General features: G+C 47.7%; 1 protein-coding gene and 1 long non-coding RNA gene across 5 annotated transcripts in view; one reads left to right on the top strand and one right to left on the bottom strand.

Annotated features, from left to right (window-relative positions):
* The window catches only part of LOC116661987, a 37386-nt gene extending 25804 nt beyond the window's left edge, over nucleotides 1-11582 (bottom strand). Inside the window, exons 1-2 of the long non-coding RNA XR_004317948.1 lie at nucleotides 11307-11582; nucleotides 10825-10914 (exon numbers count right to left, since the gene is read on the bottom strand). This is a non-coding gene — a long non-coding RNA (uncharacterized LOC116661987). The remainder of the gene's footprint in view (nucleotides 1-10824; nucleotides 10915-11306) is intronic.
* Nucleotides 11583-11916: 334 nt separating this feature from the next.
* LOC102521473 (diphosphoinositol polyphosphate phosphohydrolase 3-beta) overlaps nucleotides 11917-13966 on the top strand; it is a 55672-nt gene continuing 53622 nt past the window's right edge. For 2 of the 4 annotated variants that reach the window (XR_004317947.1, XR_004317946.1), the window contains exon 1: nucleotides 11918-12844. Coding sequence is in view for 2 of the 4 variants with exons in the window: in XM_006194343.2 (XP_006194405.2) it covers nucleotides 12351-12845 (495 nt within the window). In the remaining 2 variants the exon portion in view is untranslated. Of the gene's footprint in view, nucleotides 12846-13966 lie in introns of those variants that run through there. The other 2 variants (XM_006194343.2, XM_032475057.1) reach the window with 2 other exon arrangements.

Below are 13966 nucleotides of genomic sequence, written 5' to 3'. Positions count from 1 at the left end.
GATGAAAGAAAAATAACACTGCTTTGTCTGCTGACAGAAATATTCCAGCAGAGGGAGGAAAAGTGATGCTGATGCTACACATGCTGTGGGATCGTGAACTTCCTTTTTGATTTAGCCAATCTACGTGAGAATTTTGTGCTACTTACAACCACATCAATTTTCCCTAACAGACTGAGCAATGTCTTCCCATGTCTAAGACTTTTCTCTTTTATGCCTATGGAGATATAATTTTTAACAGTGTTCTCATTTGGGTTTGCATGATGAATTACACGGCCCCAGCAATTAGTTAGGGATGTTGGTTCTGAAGTCATAGGTTCCAATCCTGGGACTGCCACCTACCAGCTGTCATCTTGGACAAGTGACTTAACTCCTGTGCTCCCGTTGCTTCATATGGAAAGGGGGCTGATGACAGCACTGATCTCGGTGCTGTGCCGATCAACGGAGGCAAAGCATTTAAAGAGCTTACAAAAGGACTGGCTACATATGATAAATATTTCACAAGTGTTAGGTATATTAAATTTGCATGCTACCTGATACAAAATTCTCCTTTACCATAAAGAATGGAAACTACTCACTGATCTGTGTTTAAGATTTTCCCTTTCACACATATAAACTTAAATGTAATTGCTTAAGTGCAACAGAGGGAAATTATGCACAGCACCCCTTGCTATACAAGGAAACTGGGAAATGGAGTAGTTAATTAAGATACAAGAGAAATTTTAAAATAAATGTTAATTTATAGACTATGTTAAAATGCGCGGGGTGATGTTTAATTTTATGTATCCACTTGACTGGGCCACACACAGTGCCAGCGGTTAGGTCAAACATTATTCAGAGTGTCTCCGAGAGGGAGTTTTGGATGAGATCAACACTGGAATAGGTAGACTGAGTAAAGGAGGCTGCCCTCCCTAACGCGGCTGTCCCACTGCCCATCAGTTGAGAGCCTGAAAAGAGCAAAAAAGCTGACCTTTCCTCAAGCAGGAGGGAATCAAGCCTGACTGCACGAGGTGGGGCAGTTCTCTGTTCCTGCCTGCAAACTTCAACAGAAAAAGAGCGTCTTCTTGAGACTGGATCCCAGCAGCTTTTGGCCTGAGACATACTCCCTCGGCTCCCCTGATTCTCAGGCCTTTGGACTCAGACAGGACCTACACCATCAGCTCTGTGGGGTCTCCACCTTGCCGACTGTAGATTTTAGGTCTTGTCAGTCTCCAGACACATGTGAGCTAATTCCTAAAAAAAACCTCTTCCTCTCTCTCTCTATAGATAGCCTCTTCGTTCTGTTCCTCTGGAGGACCCTGACTAGCACACTTGGGAATACATGAGCCACTGGTGCAAGTAAACCTGCATGATGACATGATATAACTCAGTAAAGAGTGAGTGGTCTCATCACAGGAATTACAGGTTGACAGTCAGGGTCACAGGACAGGGTTTCAATAAACAACTATCTGAAGGTATTAAAGGGTGCGGTAGGCAGAATGCTAAAAATGGTGTCCCAAGATATCCCACCATCGCCCCAAGTGCTGTGACCAAGAGGAGGCTGTGTTTCGCTCCATGGCCAAAGGGATTTTGCAGTTGCAATAGTGGTGACGAAACCGCTGACCTTCAAACAGGGAGATGTTCCCGTGTGGTCCCAAAGAGCCTAATCTAACCAGAGGCTAAAAGCAGAGTTTTCTCTCATAAGAAGCAGAAGGGGAAGCAGAGAGATGCAAAGCACGAGAAGACTGGACTCACCACTGCTTGACTGAAGATGGCGGGAACCAGTTGATGGCAATAGGGGCAGACTCGAGAATCTGAGAGCAGCCCCCGAGGACGTCCTTGCAAGAATGTGGGTTCAGTCCTGCCGCCACAGGAGCTGACGTCAGCCCACCGCCTGGATGAGCTTGGAAGCTGCTTCCTCCCCAGAGCCTCCAGGTAAGACCCCAGCCCAGCTAACACCTTGGTTTCATCCTTGCGAGACCCCCAAGGAGGGAACTCACTTGATCCACGTAACACATCTTACCTATGGGGACTGGAAATAAGAAACGTGTTGGTTTAAGCTGCCAAATTTGTGGCAATTTGTTATCCAGCAATAAAAAACTGACACACAGGTATTTAAGTTATTAGTGTGTTGACTCTGTGGTGCTTAAGGTAATCTCTGTATTATCCAACCTACTGGAGAGGGTGAGGAGTAATTTGTGGCCCAGCCATACACTTGCACTTGTACCTCTGAGGTGCAAATTAAAATAAGCATGGCCAAAGTCACAGTGCAGAGAATCCCAGCTCTAGTGCCGCGAAGATGAACTGCAAGACAGAGGCAAGAACAGGCAGGTCGAAGTGTGACAGCAACATGAGGACACGTCCTGGGAAGATGGGGACCACATCTGTGAAGGGCTTGGACGCCGGAGCTGCCCAGTCAGGCCCTGCCCTTTAGCTGAGGCGGAACATTCAGTTCCCAGTTCTCTGTGGGTCAACAATAGACAAGCATAGTCAGGGGAGCTGCAGGTAGTGGCTCTGAATTACGTTGAAATAAATTACGATGAAAAAGGCTTTGATGGCACAGACATTCTTGGAGGCTTTAGAGTCAGACAGACTGGCTCCAACACTCTGTGATCCTTGCTATGTTTCAGAATTCTAATTTATTAACAGTGTGTGAGTCTGTGTGTGTGTGTGTGCGAGCGTGCGCACGCGTGTGCATGCGTGCATATAAAAACATCTCCTTGATAAAACAACTTTGACAAATCTTTCCAGACCACTGGGTTTAAGATCTGCCTGCATAATTTTCTGTACTAAGACAGCTGGATCAACTGGACTGATCCCTCTAAGGTCAGAGCCTCCCACAGTGCATGGAACATAATGCATTTTCTGACTTTCATCCTGGATCCCTATACTCAGTAGCTTCGCGTTCAGTGAGTGCACTGCTGACTTCCTGGCTCGACCATCAGTGTTGGTCTCTCTACCAATCCCAGTTTCTGAAATGTCCTCAAGCGGGGAGGCTTTTGAAGAGGCCTAGGCTTTAAAAAAATTTAAGAAATGTAACTGTAGAAATTGATTCATGAGTATAAGACTGGTAATCTGATTATTGGGTTTGTTGAAAATCATAAATGTTCCAGATTAAGGAATCCCATCCGTGAGCCCCCAGACACTGGAATTTTCAGGTAAAGCATTCATGTTCAGAGTCACGAGGACCCAGCTGCCCTGTTCTTGACTCCTGATTCTGCTGCCTCCCTGCTATCTCGTCTGAATCTGCCTCCCTCCTCCTCTTCTCCTCCTTCACACTGGAAATGTACTCAGTGGATACTTATAATTCACAAATGACATTCCTTGCTTTGTTTGTGTTCCTGTGAGGTCCTGAGGGGCGGGGAACATGCAGTCTTTGTTCTTTCCTTATCCTGTGAGAAGTGTACTACAGGAAACATGCCTGGTAGGCATGGCTGAAGGTTTGCTGAATTCATGTGTTTCCTACTGAAACACTGACAGCAGCAATGTCCCCTTGCAATCTGGGGCAGTACAGCAGATGCCTTCTACATGGGGAGCACAAGTGTGGTTTCTGAGTACCAGGTGCCACGCAAACTGTTCGAGAACCCAGGAGGCGGTGGAGGATGAGATCTGGTTCATTTGTCCAGGTGCCTCACACAGCACACAGCAGAGGTTTTACCACACAGCATGGTTGAAAGCAAGAATTCCCAGAACTTGGTCATGTCAATGGGTTTCCAGACTGGCCACCTCCAACTATACAGTTATAACCTTAATATTTTAAATAAAGGGAAAAGTATTCTTTGTCATGAGTAAACTTTAAATATACAGTGATGACACAGCAATCATATGCAATTTTTAAATTTACATTGGCGACTCTCAAAAAGACAGGAATTTTTGTCAAATACTCTTTTTTACTGTGGGGATGTATAGGCAATGGATTGTGACAGCAGTTCTTCTAAGTCCCAGCTCTGCCACTGTCTCCCTGTGTCACGAGGGGCAAGTTATCTACTCTCTTGGGCTTAATTTCCTCATTTGTGAACCTGGAACAATGGTACTTATGCCACAGGGATTTTGGGAAAATCATCAGTGAGGTACATTAAGTACCTGACACATGACAGGCCCTTGAAGAGTTTAGAATATCTTCTGATATTTTAGTTAGAAACAACAACAACAACAACAAATATGATTCCTTTATAAGAATTTGGGGAAATACACACATCAGAAAGTTCATCCAAAGCAGTAAATCACGGACACTTCCTTTGAGATGTAGGCAGGTAGTAAAAGCTGTTTGATCAAAGTTAAAGTTTAGAACCTAAGAGTCTGGCTAGTGCCCTCTCTTAAAAGATAGAATCTTACATTTTGGCAAAGTTCCTAACAAAACCACTGAATTTCACACACACCTTGAAAGAAATACATCAGGAGAAGAAGGAACGAACGTAGAGGAGAAACAGATTTCCTACTGATCTCAGGTTCCAGACCCATGCTCAGAGCCACCCACCCTCCCACGGGGATCACTAACAGTCCATCTTCCCATAACAGGTGGATCTTACCGGGGGTACTTGAAGCTTTTACTGGGAAAAAGGGAATGTGGCCATTCTCCTGATCCCAATTTTCATTCCAAACATCACTTGTACGCACCTTGTTTTCTTTACTGAAGGAGCCTGTGAAATCTACAGAGTAGCTTGGTAACCCTGAGAACCCTGTTTTGCCTCTGAGGGAACTGGTCTCATGGTGCCTGGGCCTGAGGGTGCACAGCAGACTGAGCAGTCAACGCTCTTCCCTCCTCGGCCACTCTGAGACCTTTGGGGAAGGAAAGGGCACCTGCCAAGAACGGGATTCTCACACAAGGAGACAGGTTCTGCACCAGCGGAGCCTCCCTCAGGAGCCACAACCATCCAACGTCCTGAAGGCGGGTAATTAACAATTAAGTTATTCCTTCACAGGGACCCGAACAGTCATCTCTCATCCAACAGAGCAGGAATCAGTGTTGAACATACCAACGTGTGGCCAAAGGACACCAGGAGAGATCTCAGGGATGAAGAGCTGCCACAAGTGTCAGGAGACGGGGTGGGGTGAAAGCTCTGGCGAGCAGTCTCCTGGACAAAAGGGAAGGGGACCAGACCGGACTTGGGAGCAAATTCAGTGGGGGTCTGCCTATGCCGGGGTCTCTCTGGGGTGTTGTCATCAGTGAATCCTGAGTTTCCTCTCATTTGGCTATCTACCTTCGGATCGTGGGCGACTTACAGAATGTCTGTGACCTCAATAGTCTCCCCTGTTAAATGAGAATGACACTACTGCCTTTGAAGGGTTTTGATTAGGATTCAGTTAAAGAAGATCAATGAAGAGCCTAGCCTGGTGCCCGGCACCGTGGGTACTAAGACTTCACATCAGCCCCACGTTCCTTTCAACTATTTCATTACAGTCTTATACATTCACTGTGTTGAACTGTATAATCCCTAACCCTAACCCTAACCCTAAACTTCTATAATTATGCTTTAGTCTCAATTTTAGGGACCAAGGTATAGCTCAGTGGTAGAGTACAAGCATAGCATGCATGAGGTCCTGGGTTCAATCCTTAGTACCTCCATTAAAAATACATAAATAAATAAAAATAGATAAACCTAATTACCTCCTCCTCAAAAACATACAATTTTATTTGAGGGAAATACATTACGTAAATTAGTACAAGTTCCGCACAGAGAAAGCAAAAACTACTTAGGTGATAAAGGCCTGAGATGTGAAGATGCCACCCTCGGTCAGCTGTGCAGTAAGAACAGTGCTACCCTAAGCGGGATCCACAGAAAAGGAGCCAGACCCTTGGGCAGGCTGATGAGCAGAGTTCGCACGGCAGCTGGTGCATATATGGTGCTCACGCTGACAACACCTAGTGGAACACCGGCAGTTTGGAAACAGAACGTTTTCTCTGTAAAATGTCACTTTCACAAAGAAATTAATTGATTCGACAAATACTCAGTAGTGCCTTTCCTGCTGCATCAGAGAGCACCCTGGATCGCGGCCTGACAAAAACCAACGAAACACAGCCCTTGCCCTCAAGGGTCACCAGGTACCAAGGGAGACACATACCTTCATTACAACAACAGATGCGGTCTAGATGACTGCAGTGTGTGCTCGGCAAAGTTCTGGGCTGCTGGAGATGGGCCAGTGAGCAGGGGACAAGGGTCCCTAAGATCAAGGACTTTAGAATCCAGTAGGAGCTCTGGGGGAGTGGGGCAGAGAAAAGCAACAAACGTAACAGAGAAGTAAATAACATGAGGTGACCAGAGTGGCAGCAGCAAAGGACAATGCAGGACAAGGCAAAGGGGCTCAGGAATAGGGGAGAGGAGGGCACTCAGCAACACACAGCCCAGGGGTAGCCCAGTGGGCAGCCCACTCTGCGAAGGCGACAACCACGCAAGGCCACGATCGAAGGGAGAAAGTCGGCCAGCCCAGTCGGGTGAGAGCATCCAGGCACAGGGACGGACCAGCGCAGAGGCCCCCGGGGAGCCTGGCTGACACAACCCAGAAAGGGCAGTTCCCACTGAGCTGGAGTGCAATGACTGAAGGGGACGGTGCGGGGAAAGTCAGAGAGGAAACGGGACCAGATCCTGTAGGGCCTGGTAGACCTTTGTGAGGGTTCAGCATTTGACCCTGATGCTAGAACAGAGCAGCACTAGGAAGGGTCCAGGTGCTGAATTACAGGTCTCTACAGAGGACGGTGTCAGTGAGAAGGAGGGACACAGCAGTCAGGGAACCAGAGGGAGGGAGCGACCAAAGAAGTAGGAGAAATCAAGGAGGGCCGCCTCTTAGAGAGCGTGGAAACACTCACTTGGACTTGGCCTCCACTGATGTTTGAGCTCACACCTGGGACTGTGCACAACTGGGCTGCTGCTCACGTAATTACAAAATTAGAAATCCTAAATTCATCCCTGTGATTCATCAATTAATCAAATAAAAAATGTGGAGGTATTTTTTGTTCCAATCACTTGGTGTTTGAGGAGTTTCCACTGAACTACCTGCCGTAGCCCCACTAAGAAGCCACTTTGGGGCTTGAGGCAAAAACAGAGCCTCGAAGGTACGTGAGGAAGGCTCCCTGACGGAAAAGCTACGTGGAGTTGCCTCCGTTCACTCGTCTTTCATCTTATACTCCTAATAAACAATTATTAGCTGCATTAATAACTGTCCTCTATGCTCCACGGAGCTTTCATCACAATCCCTCATTCAGTCAAAGTCTTTTGAATCCCTGCTGGACACCAAGTTCAGGCCACTGGGCTGACTCGGGGGGAACAGGTATGTATTAGGCTGGCCCTTAGCCTTGAAATGTCTTACAAACATGCAGACAGGTCACTCCAGGGCTCTTTCCCTAAAGCCAGGACAGAACTAAAGTCTGGGGAGCCTGGAAAAAAAGAGGAGGGTAACTGCCCCAGTGGAAAGGGGGTGAGTACATGTGGTCAGCAAAGGCTTTTCGGGGGGGTTGAACTTAATGAGGAAATTACTTTTATTATCCTCATGCTACAGATGAGAACTCTCAAGGTCAAAGATATTCACTTATTTAAGGCTGCACAGCTAATGAGAGTGCCAGATTTAAAGTCTAGGGCGCATGGGTTATAAAACACCATTTTTTTTTCAGTCATCAACTTCTACTAACATCACTCCCCCTAACTCTGCTTCCCTTTAATACATCCAGAAATCCTCTCAGGTATGTGTGGTCACTGTCCTGAAAGCCGTGTCCTGCTCTGAACACCATAAGGCTCTGAGAAGGTCTGTAACATTCTCTACCTGAGGTGACAGCTCTTCTGGAGAGCTCGTCCCTCTTAGAACTGTATTCCACTTCAAAGTTATTCACAAAAGACGCAGCTCTAGGTTCCATGCCCATCTCACTAAGAAAGGCACTCAACCTCCCACGACCACGCTGTCACCTTCCAATCTGCCTCTTCCTTCCTAACTCTGAAAAATTTGGAAATAGGTAGCCCAGACTGGTTGCTCTCAGAACGGATCCCCTCAGCTTTAGAACATTTCCCAGAAGCTGTGTTCTCCTGGGTGCCTGGATCTCCCAGGTAGGAGAGAACGAGAGAGACGAGCAAGACTGCTCACAAGGAATGACAAGTACTGTGTGTGCATCTCAGCACCTTCAACACACGGGAAATCCATCACAGTGAATGAAAGATCACCTGTGGAATCAGAACAAGGCGTGACTCAGCTCCATCGCTTACTGCCTGACTTACATAAACCCACCTCAGCCTGTTTCTTAATCTGTTGAAGGAAGATTTCGATACTCATTTTTCAATTTTGCTGGCAAATAAATATTAAATGCAAAAAATAAAGCAGAGCATTGATAAATCAAATCAACACCTAGAGTGAAGACAAAATAGAATGTGTTCTTTTCTGTAGCACTAATTCCATTTCATGCTCGCAGAGGCACTTAACTGCCAGTTGTTAAGTAACATGTCAAGGTGAAGGGCCTCACTAGTGAGAGGGAGATGGGCACTGAGGAGTGCTTTTCGCTATCCTGTGCAGGAGAAGGACGTCCAGAAGGAAAATGCCTTTCTTTGAACTCAGGGACTCTTAGCAAATGGACATCTTATCTAAGAAGCCAACTCTGAACATCATCAAAAAGTACCACAAGAAACCATAGCTCTTGATAAAAATAATGCTTTTCACGAAGGACCTGGTGACCTTGTGAGAGCCCAGGCTATAGAGATGCGAAGCCTTGCATTCAAACACAAAACCTACTCTAAGCCTTCTTTTCTGTGAAATGGAAGTCATAAAGGCCTCTGTAAGATTTAATGGGCTATCAGCTAAACAAGACACGCGGCTCAGCTCAGAGCCTGGCACTTAGACTGCACTTGACAAATATTGCACGTCTTGACCTCATCCCTTTCCTTCTGACTCCCTGGAAAGTTCAATGTCAACATCTTCAAGAAGAGGTTAAATTCCTACTATGAAAAATACTTCTGTTTTTGGTTGGACTTTCATGGATGGCAGTTAGTCACTGTGTCAGCTAGCTTCTGATGCCTAACAAACCACCCAAAACTGAGTGACTTCAAACAACAAGCAATTGTTTTGCCCCCAGTTCTGCAGGTCAATGATTTCAGCTGAAATCAGCTGACGGTTCCCTCTGCTGTTCTCAGAAGCCTTGCTTATGCATCTGCGGTCAGTGCCCTGTCAGCTAAGGGGCTGTGCTGGGGGCTGGATGGTCTAGGAGGGTCTCACCCACATTTCTGGCAGCTGGTTCTCTGTCACCTGGGGTGAAGGTGATGCACAGACTGTGGGTCTCCCGTCATCCACGGAGCCCAGGCTTCTTCACGTTGCTGACATCTTGTTTCAACAGCAGCAAGAGAGGGCAAACCCCACTCACCGTGCAAGCACTTTTCAATTCTCTGCTTGCTTCGCACTTGCTGGTGTCCCAAAGGACAGAGCACATTCCATCACCAAGGCCAAGGACAACATGGGAGTCGTGTACAAACTGCAGCTGTTGTTGTAAGTCACTACTGCTCATGAAACAACTTTGTTCCTCAGGAGAGAAACACTGAACTATAGATAAACCGGACAGTGGAATGTTAAGTCTCTCAAAAAAAGATTCCTACGCTTCTTCAGAAAAAGGGAAAACCACCTTGCCCTAGTGTTTCAACAGGTGGAAATTAAAATTATTTTATCAAATTTGGGGGAGAAAACTAACTTGAAATTCTCCTAGGCATTGCACTAAACCTGCAAACTCTGGATGTCTTTATCTGGAAACGTGCTATGACTGCCAGGACAAATTTGTCTCTGCTTGCTTCCATATCATAATGTTGCTTTTCCTTTCTCTTCCAATAAATATGCCCGCAGCACAGACATATGGCATGTGCATATCTGACGGGAAAGTGATGCAACAGACTACAAAAGGGCACCTCCTGTGAGAGGAGGAGATGGTACCTGGTAATTGTGAAGCAGACTTATGGTGTCCCTGGAGCTGGGTTGATCCATCCCTCCCTCCAGACTACCTGCGCAATCTCCCAGCTTTGCCAGAGTTCCTCTTCCTGTATTCTAATCACCTTTTAAAGCTGAGTATAAGTTTTATCACTTTCTGCTACAATGTCCTAAACATATTTTTTCGGATCCCTTGGTATTTTATTTATTTTGTGGATGTTGATGCTGCTACTGTGAAGGTCATCAGTTCTCCATTACATTTTCTACAGGACTATTGCTGGCATATATGAAAGCTCTTGGTATTTCACCTACTTATTAATTTTTACCATTTAAAGAAATTTATTCTTACAACATTTCTAAGGCGTTTATCAAGAATACATTCCTACCATCTGGACACCATGACAATTTTGTCTTCTTTACCAAAACAGTAGGCTTTCTGCTCTTTACAACCTCATTACACTGCAAAGAAGACCTAAAAGGATATTTCATAATAGGGGTGATGATAGGTATATTTGCCTAGATCCCGATTATAATAGATTTTGTTTCTAGTTGTTGAATATCATTTGTGCATTTGTGAGTTATGGACACATTGAGGAATACAGCCTGCTAAAATCCAGTTTCCTAGTTTGTTTCTGATCACGGAGTGTGCCTTCCTCCAGATGCTCTTTGATCATCCATCTTCTATATGTCATTAAATATGGTCGTGGGTAGTAGTATGGGTATTGGTTGTAGTCATTCCCTTTATAGCTCCATTTTATCGTTGTCTTCATACATTTTTGTTATATTATGCCCATACATGTTTGTCATATTATGCTCTAGATATTGAGGGTAGTCCTGTCACTGGGAACAGACTCATTTTTATAAGCTATTTTGAGTATAAATGGAGTGGAGCAGACCCTGGGAGGCTGAACTAACGCGTATGTGAAAACTGGACTGCATGTTTCATAACCACTTTCCACGTACCTTTCCGATGCAATTTCCCCTTGATGAATGCACGATTTCACTGGAAGAGTGAGTTGTCATGATCCCCCATGCCTGGTACCAGCAGACTGACTGTGGGTAAGAGAGACAGAAACATGCCTAAGTTGCAATAGGCCAAAGGGTAGAGGACATCAGAGGTCTTCTCCACAAGGCTACTGTGAGTGCAGGGAAACAGTAAGGAACAATTCAAAGGAACGGGAAGGCTTTAGGTTGTCACATCTGGGGCTGTGGGGGGCCACTTCTGCCCAAGAGGGCTGGACAACCAAACACAGGTGAGAGAGCACCATGTGGCCTTGCTGGAGTCCCAGGCCAGGAGGCTTCTAAAAATCAAAATGTAAAATATGAAGGGATTGCCATAGGCATGTTTTCCAAAACCCCAACCAGCACTTCTCAGTGAGAAAGAGAGAGGAGGCTGGAGTGTGTGGACGATGGAGATTCCTGGGATTTAATAAAACACTACTTACGCTGCTTCTCCAGCTGTTGGTGAATAGGACCCCAAGTGCAAAGGTCTGAACTAAGCAGGCGTGGAGTTTACTGGTGAGGAATCCGAGGACCAGAGGTTAGGTAAGATGTCAACAGGGGTTCAAGAAAAGGGTTCAGATATGGGCTGTGCCAAGACGCCTGGCAAGGTGAAGAACCTGTTGAAGAAATGAACCCGCATGATGTGACTCAGCAAACATGAGGTACTATTTCGCCAAGAACACGGAGGATCATCTTGACCCAACCGGGGCCTTCCTAAAATAAGCAGGTACTCTTCACCGTGGGAGATGACGATGAGCATCCGTACAGGACCGGCCTCACCGTGTGTGAAACGACTGCGTGTGTGTTTCCTGCAGCCCGGTGGGGAGGGTGAGGAGAAACGACCGGCCGCGCCACAGCCGCGTCTGGCTCCAAGGCGCACGTGGACAGCAGCTCGGCCCCAGTCACGATGCGGCGGATTTCACCCTGGGGGATGGAGGTTCCCAGCCCGAGAGGGGCGGGGCGCTTGCGCAGTGGGCCCGAGGCGCCGCGAGCGGCGGGAGCCGCGAGACCCCCGCCCCCGCCCCCCGCCCTCCGACCAGAACGCGCACGCGCCTGGGGACGCGGACGAGCACGCGAGTGCGCCTCACCTCGCTCAACCCCGGTCCGGGCGGCTGAGGAGGGAGGAGAGGAGGGAGGCAGACGCGCACCGGGGACTCGGGTGGGCTGCGCGCTGAGTGGCGGGCTCCGGGCTCCCGGGCGGCGGCGGGGGCGGCGCCTCTTCCACTCAGGCGTCTGCGCCCGGGACCCTCGGGCCTCGCGGGGGCCGGACCGACTGACGTACCTCGCGCGCCCCCGCCCCCGTCCCCGCCCCCCGCCTCATCTTCCCCCAGCTCCGGGGGCTCGCGGGCTGAGGCGCCTCTCTCCCCGCCCCTCGCCGCGGCCCTTTCTCTCCCGAACACCTCGGAGCACCTCGGCCGGCCGGCGGCGGCGGCGGGCACCGGGCGGCGGCGGCGGCAGGCACCGAGCAGCGGCGCGCGGCCTGGACGATGAAGTGCAAGCCGAACCAGACGCGCACCTACGACCCGGAGGGCTTCAAGAAGCGGGCGGCGTGCCTGTGCTTCCGGAGCGAGCGCGAGGACGAGGTGCTGTTAGTGAGTAGCAGTCGGTACCCGGACCGCTGGATCGTGCCGGGCGGGGGCATGGAGCCCGAGGAGGAGCCGGGCGGCGCGGCCGTCCGAGAGGTGTACGAAGAGGCGGGAGTCAAGGGGAAGTTAGGCCGGCTCCTGGGCATTTTCGAGCAGAACCAAGATCGCAAGCACAGAACGTACGTGTATGTACTGACTGTCACTGAGATTCTGGAGGATTGGGAAGATTCGGTTAGCATTGGGAGGAAGCGAGAGTGGTTCAAAATCGAAGATGCGATCAAGGTTCTCCAGTGCCACAAGCCCGTGCATGCCGAATATCTGGAAAAACTAAAGCTGGGCGGTTCCCCAACCAATGGAAACTCCATGGCCCCGTCCCTGCCAGAGAGCGATCCCTAGTATGTACCGCTCCTGCACAGACTTCTGCTTTCCGCCTGCCTTAGGAGAAAGAGTGCCCGGAGCACCTCTCTTTCCGTGTGCGGTCTCCCCGGGAGGAGGGAGGCTTTTCTTTTGTTTCCTTGGCAGACGTCTGAATCACGCTTGCAAACTGTCTCAGTGGCCAGGCACTGCTTTCAGACAACTTGCACGTTTTTCAGATGCTCTCAGAATCGCTTCTTGGTAGCTCTCTAACGTATTTCCGAAAGCCAAAGCCACATGGGTTTGTTTGTTTTGTTTTTTAAAGGCACTCAGTCAGCCCTTGTGGGTGTGTGTAGGTTTGTGTGTGTACACGTGTATAAGGGCTGTGGTTTGTTTTTACATTTCACGCGTATCTGTGTTTGTGCGCGCGTGCCCGCGGGTGCATTTCTGGTACCAGTCTTGGGGTTCGTATTGTAGGGAAGGCCTGTAGAATCTGATCACCTTAGTTGTGTGGCATTTTCGTTAATTTTGTTTGTCTTAAGTTGTTTTCTCATTCACAGCATTAGCCCTTGTTAGCAAGCCCTTCTAAGATGGGAATTAGTTTGAAGGACCAGTTTTGAATTTCAAAAAAGTATTTAAGAACTTGTACATCGTGTACTCTTTCCCCAGTGAACAATAATTTTATCTTCAGAAATGTCATCTCATTTGTCCTTTTTAGAAATTTCTTGATTCATATGTAGATGATTTGATTTTCAGAACATTTTTACAACTGGTAATTTTTTACTTACTTGAAACGGCCATTTCCCTTATAGCCCAAATGTCGTTTAGCAAAATATTTTATAGAGTAAACAGCCTCTCGGGAAGGTATCGTTAATGGCACACAGCCTGATATGTACATGTTATGAAAACTGTACTCATGGAGTGTGATTGAGCATGCTTAACTTGCAGCTCCCTTTGCTCCTTTCTCAGTGCCCTAGAACAGCCATGGTTCTCTCAGTATAAACTAGTCTTTCAAAGAAAGTTGTTTGAAATATTTGGGTTTGCGATAGTCTGCTTAAACTTTCTGAATACCGGTAGCCAAAGGAAGGGAATATTGTATGGTAATTACATCCCAATTGAGTGATTAAGCTTTCTTGATATTCAGCTGTTACAGACTTACTCAG

The sequence above is a fragment of the Camelus ferus genome, chromosome X (genome assembly GCF_009834535.1).
Source record: "Camelus ferus isolate YT-003-E chromosome X, BCGSAC_Cfer_1.0, whole genome shotgun sequence".
In the NCBI taxonomy this organism is placed as follows: Eukaryota; Metazoa; Chordata; class Mammalia; order Artiodactyla; family Camelidae; genus Camelus; species Camelus ferus.
The sequence above is the reverse complement of the archived record's forward strand: the minus strand, read 5'-3'. Positions and strand labels throughout refer to the sequence as shown.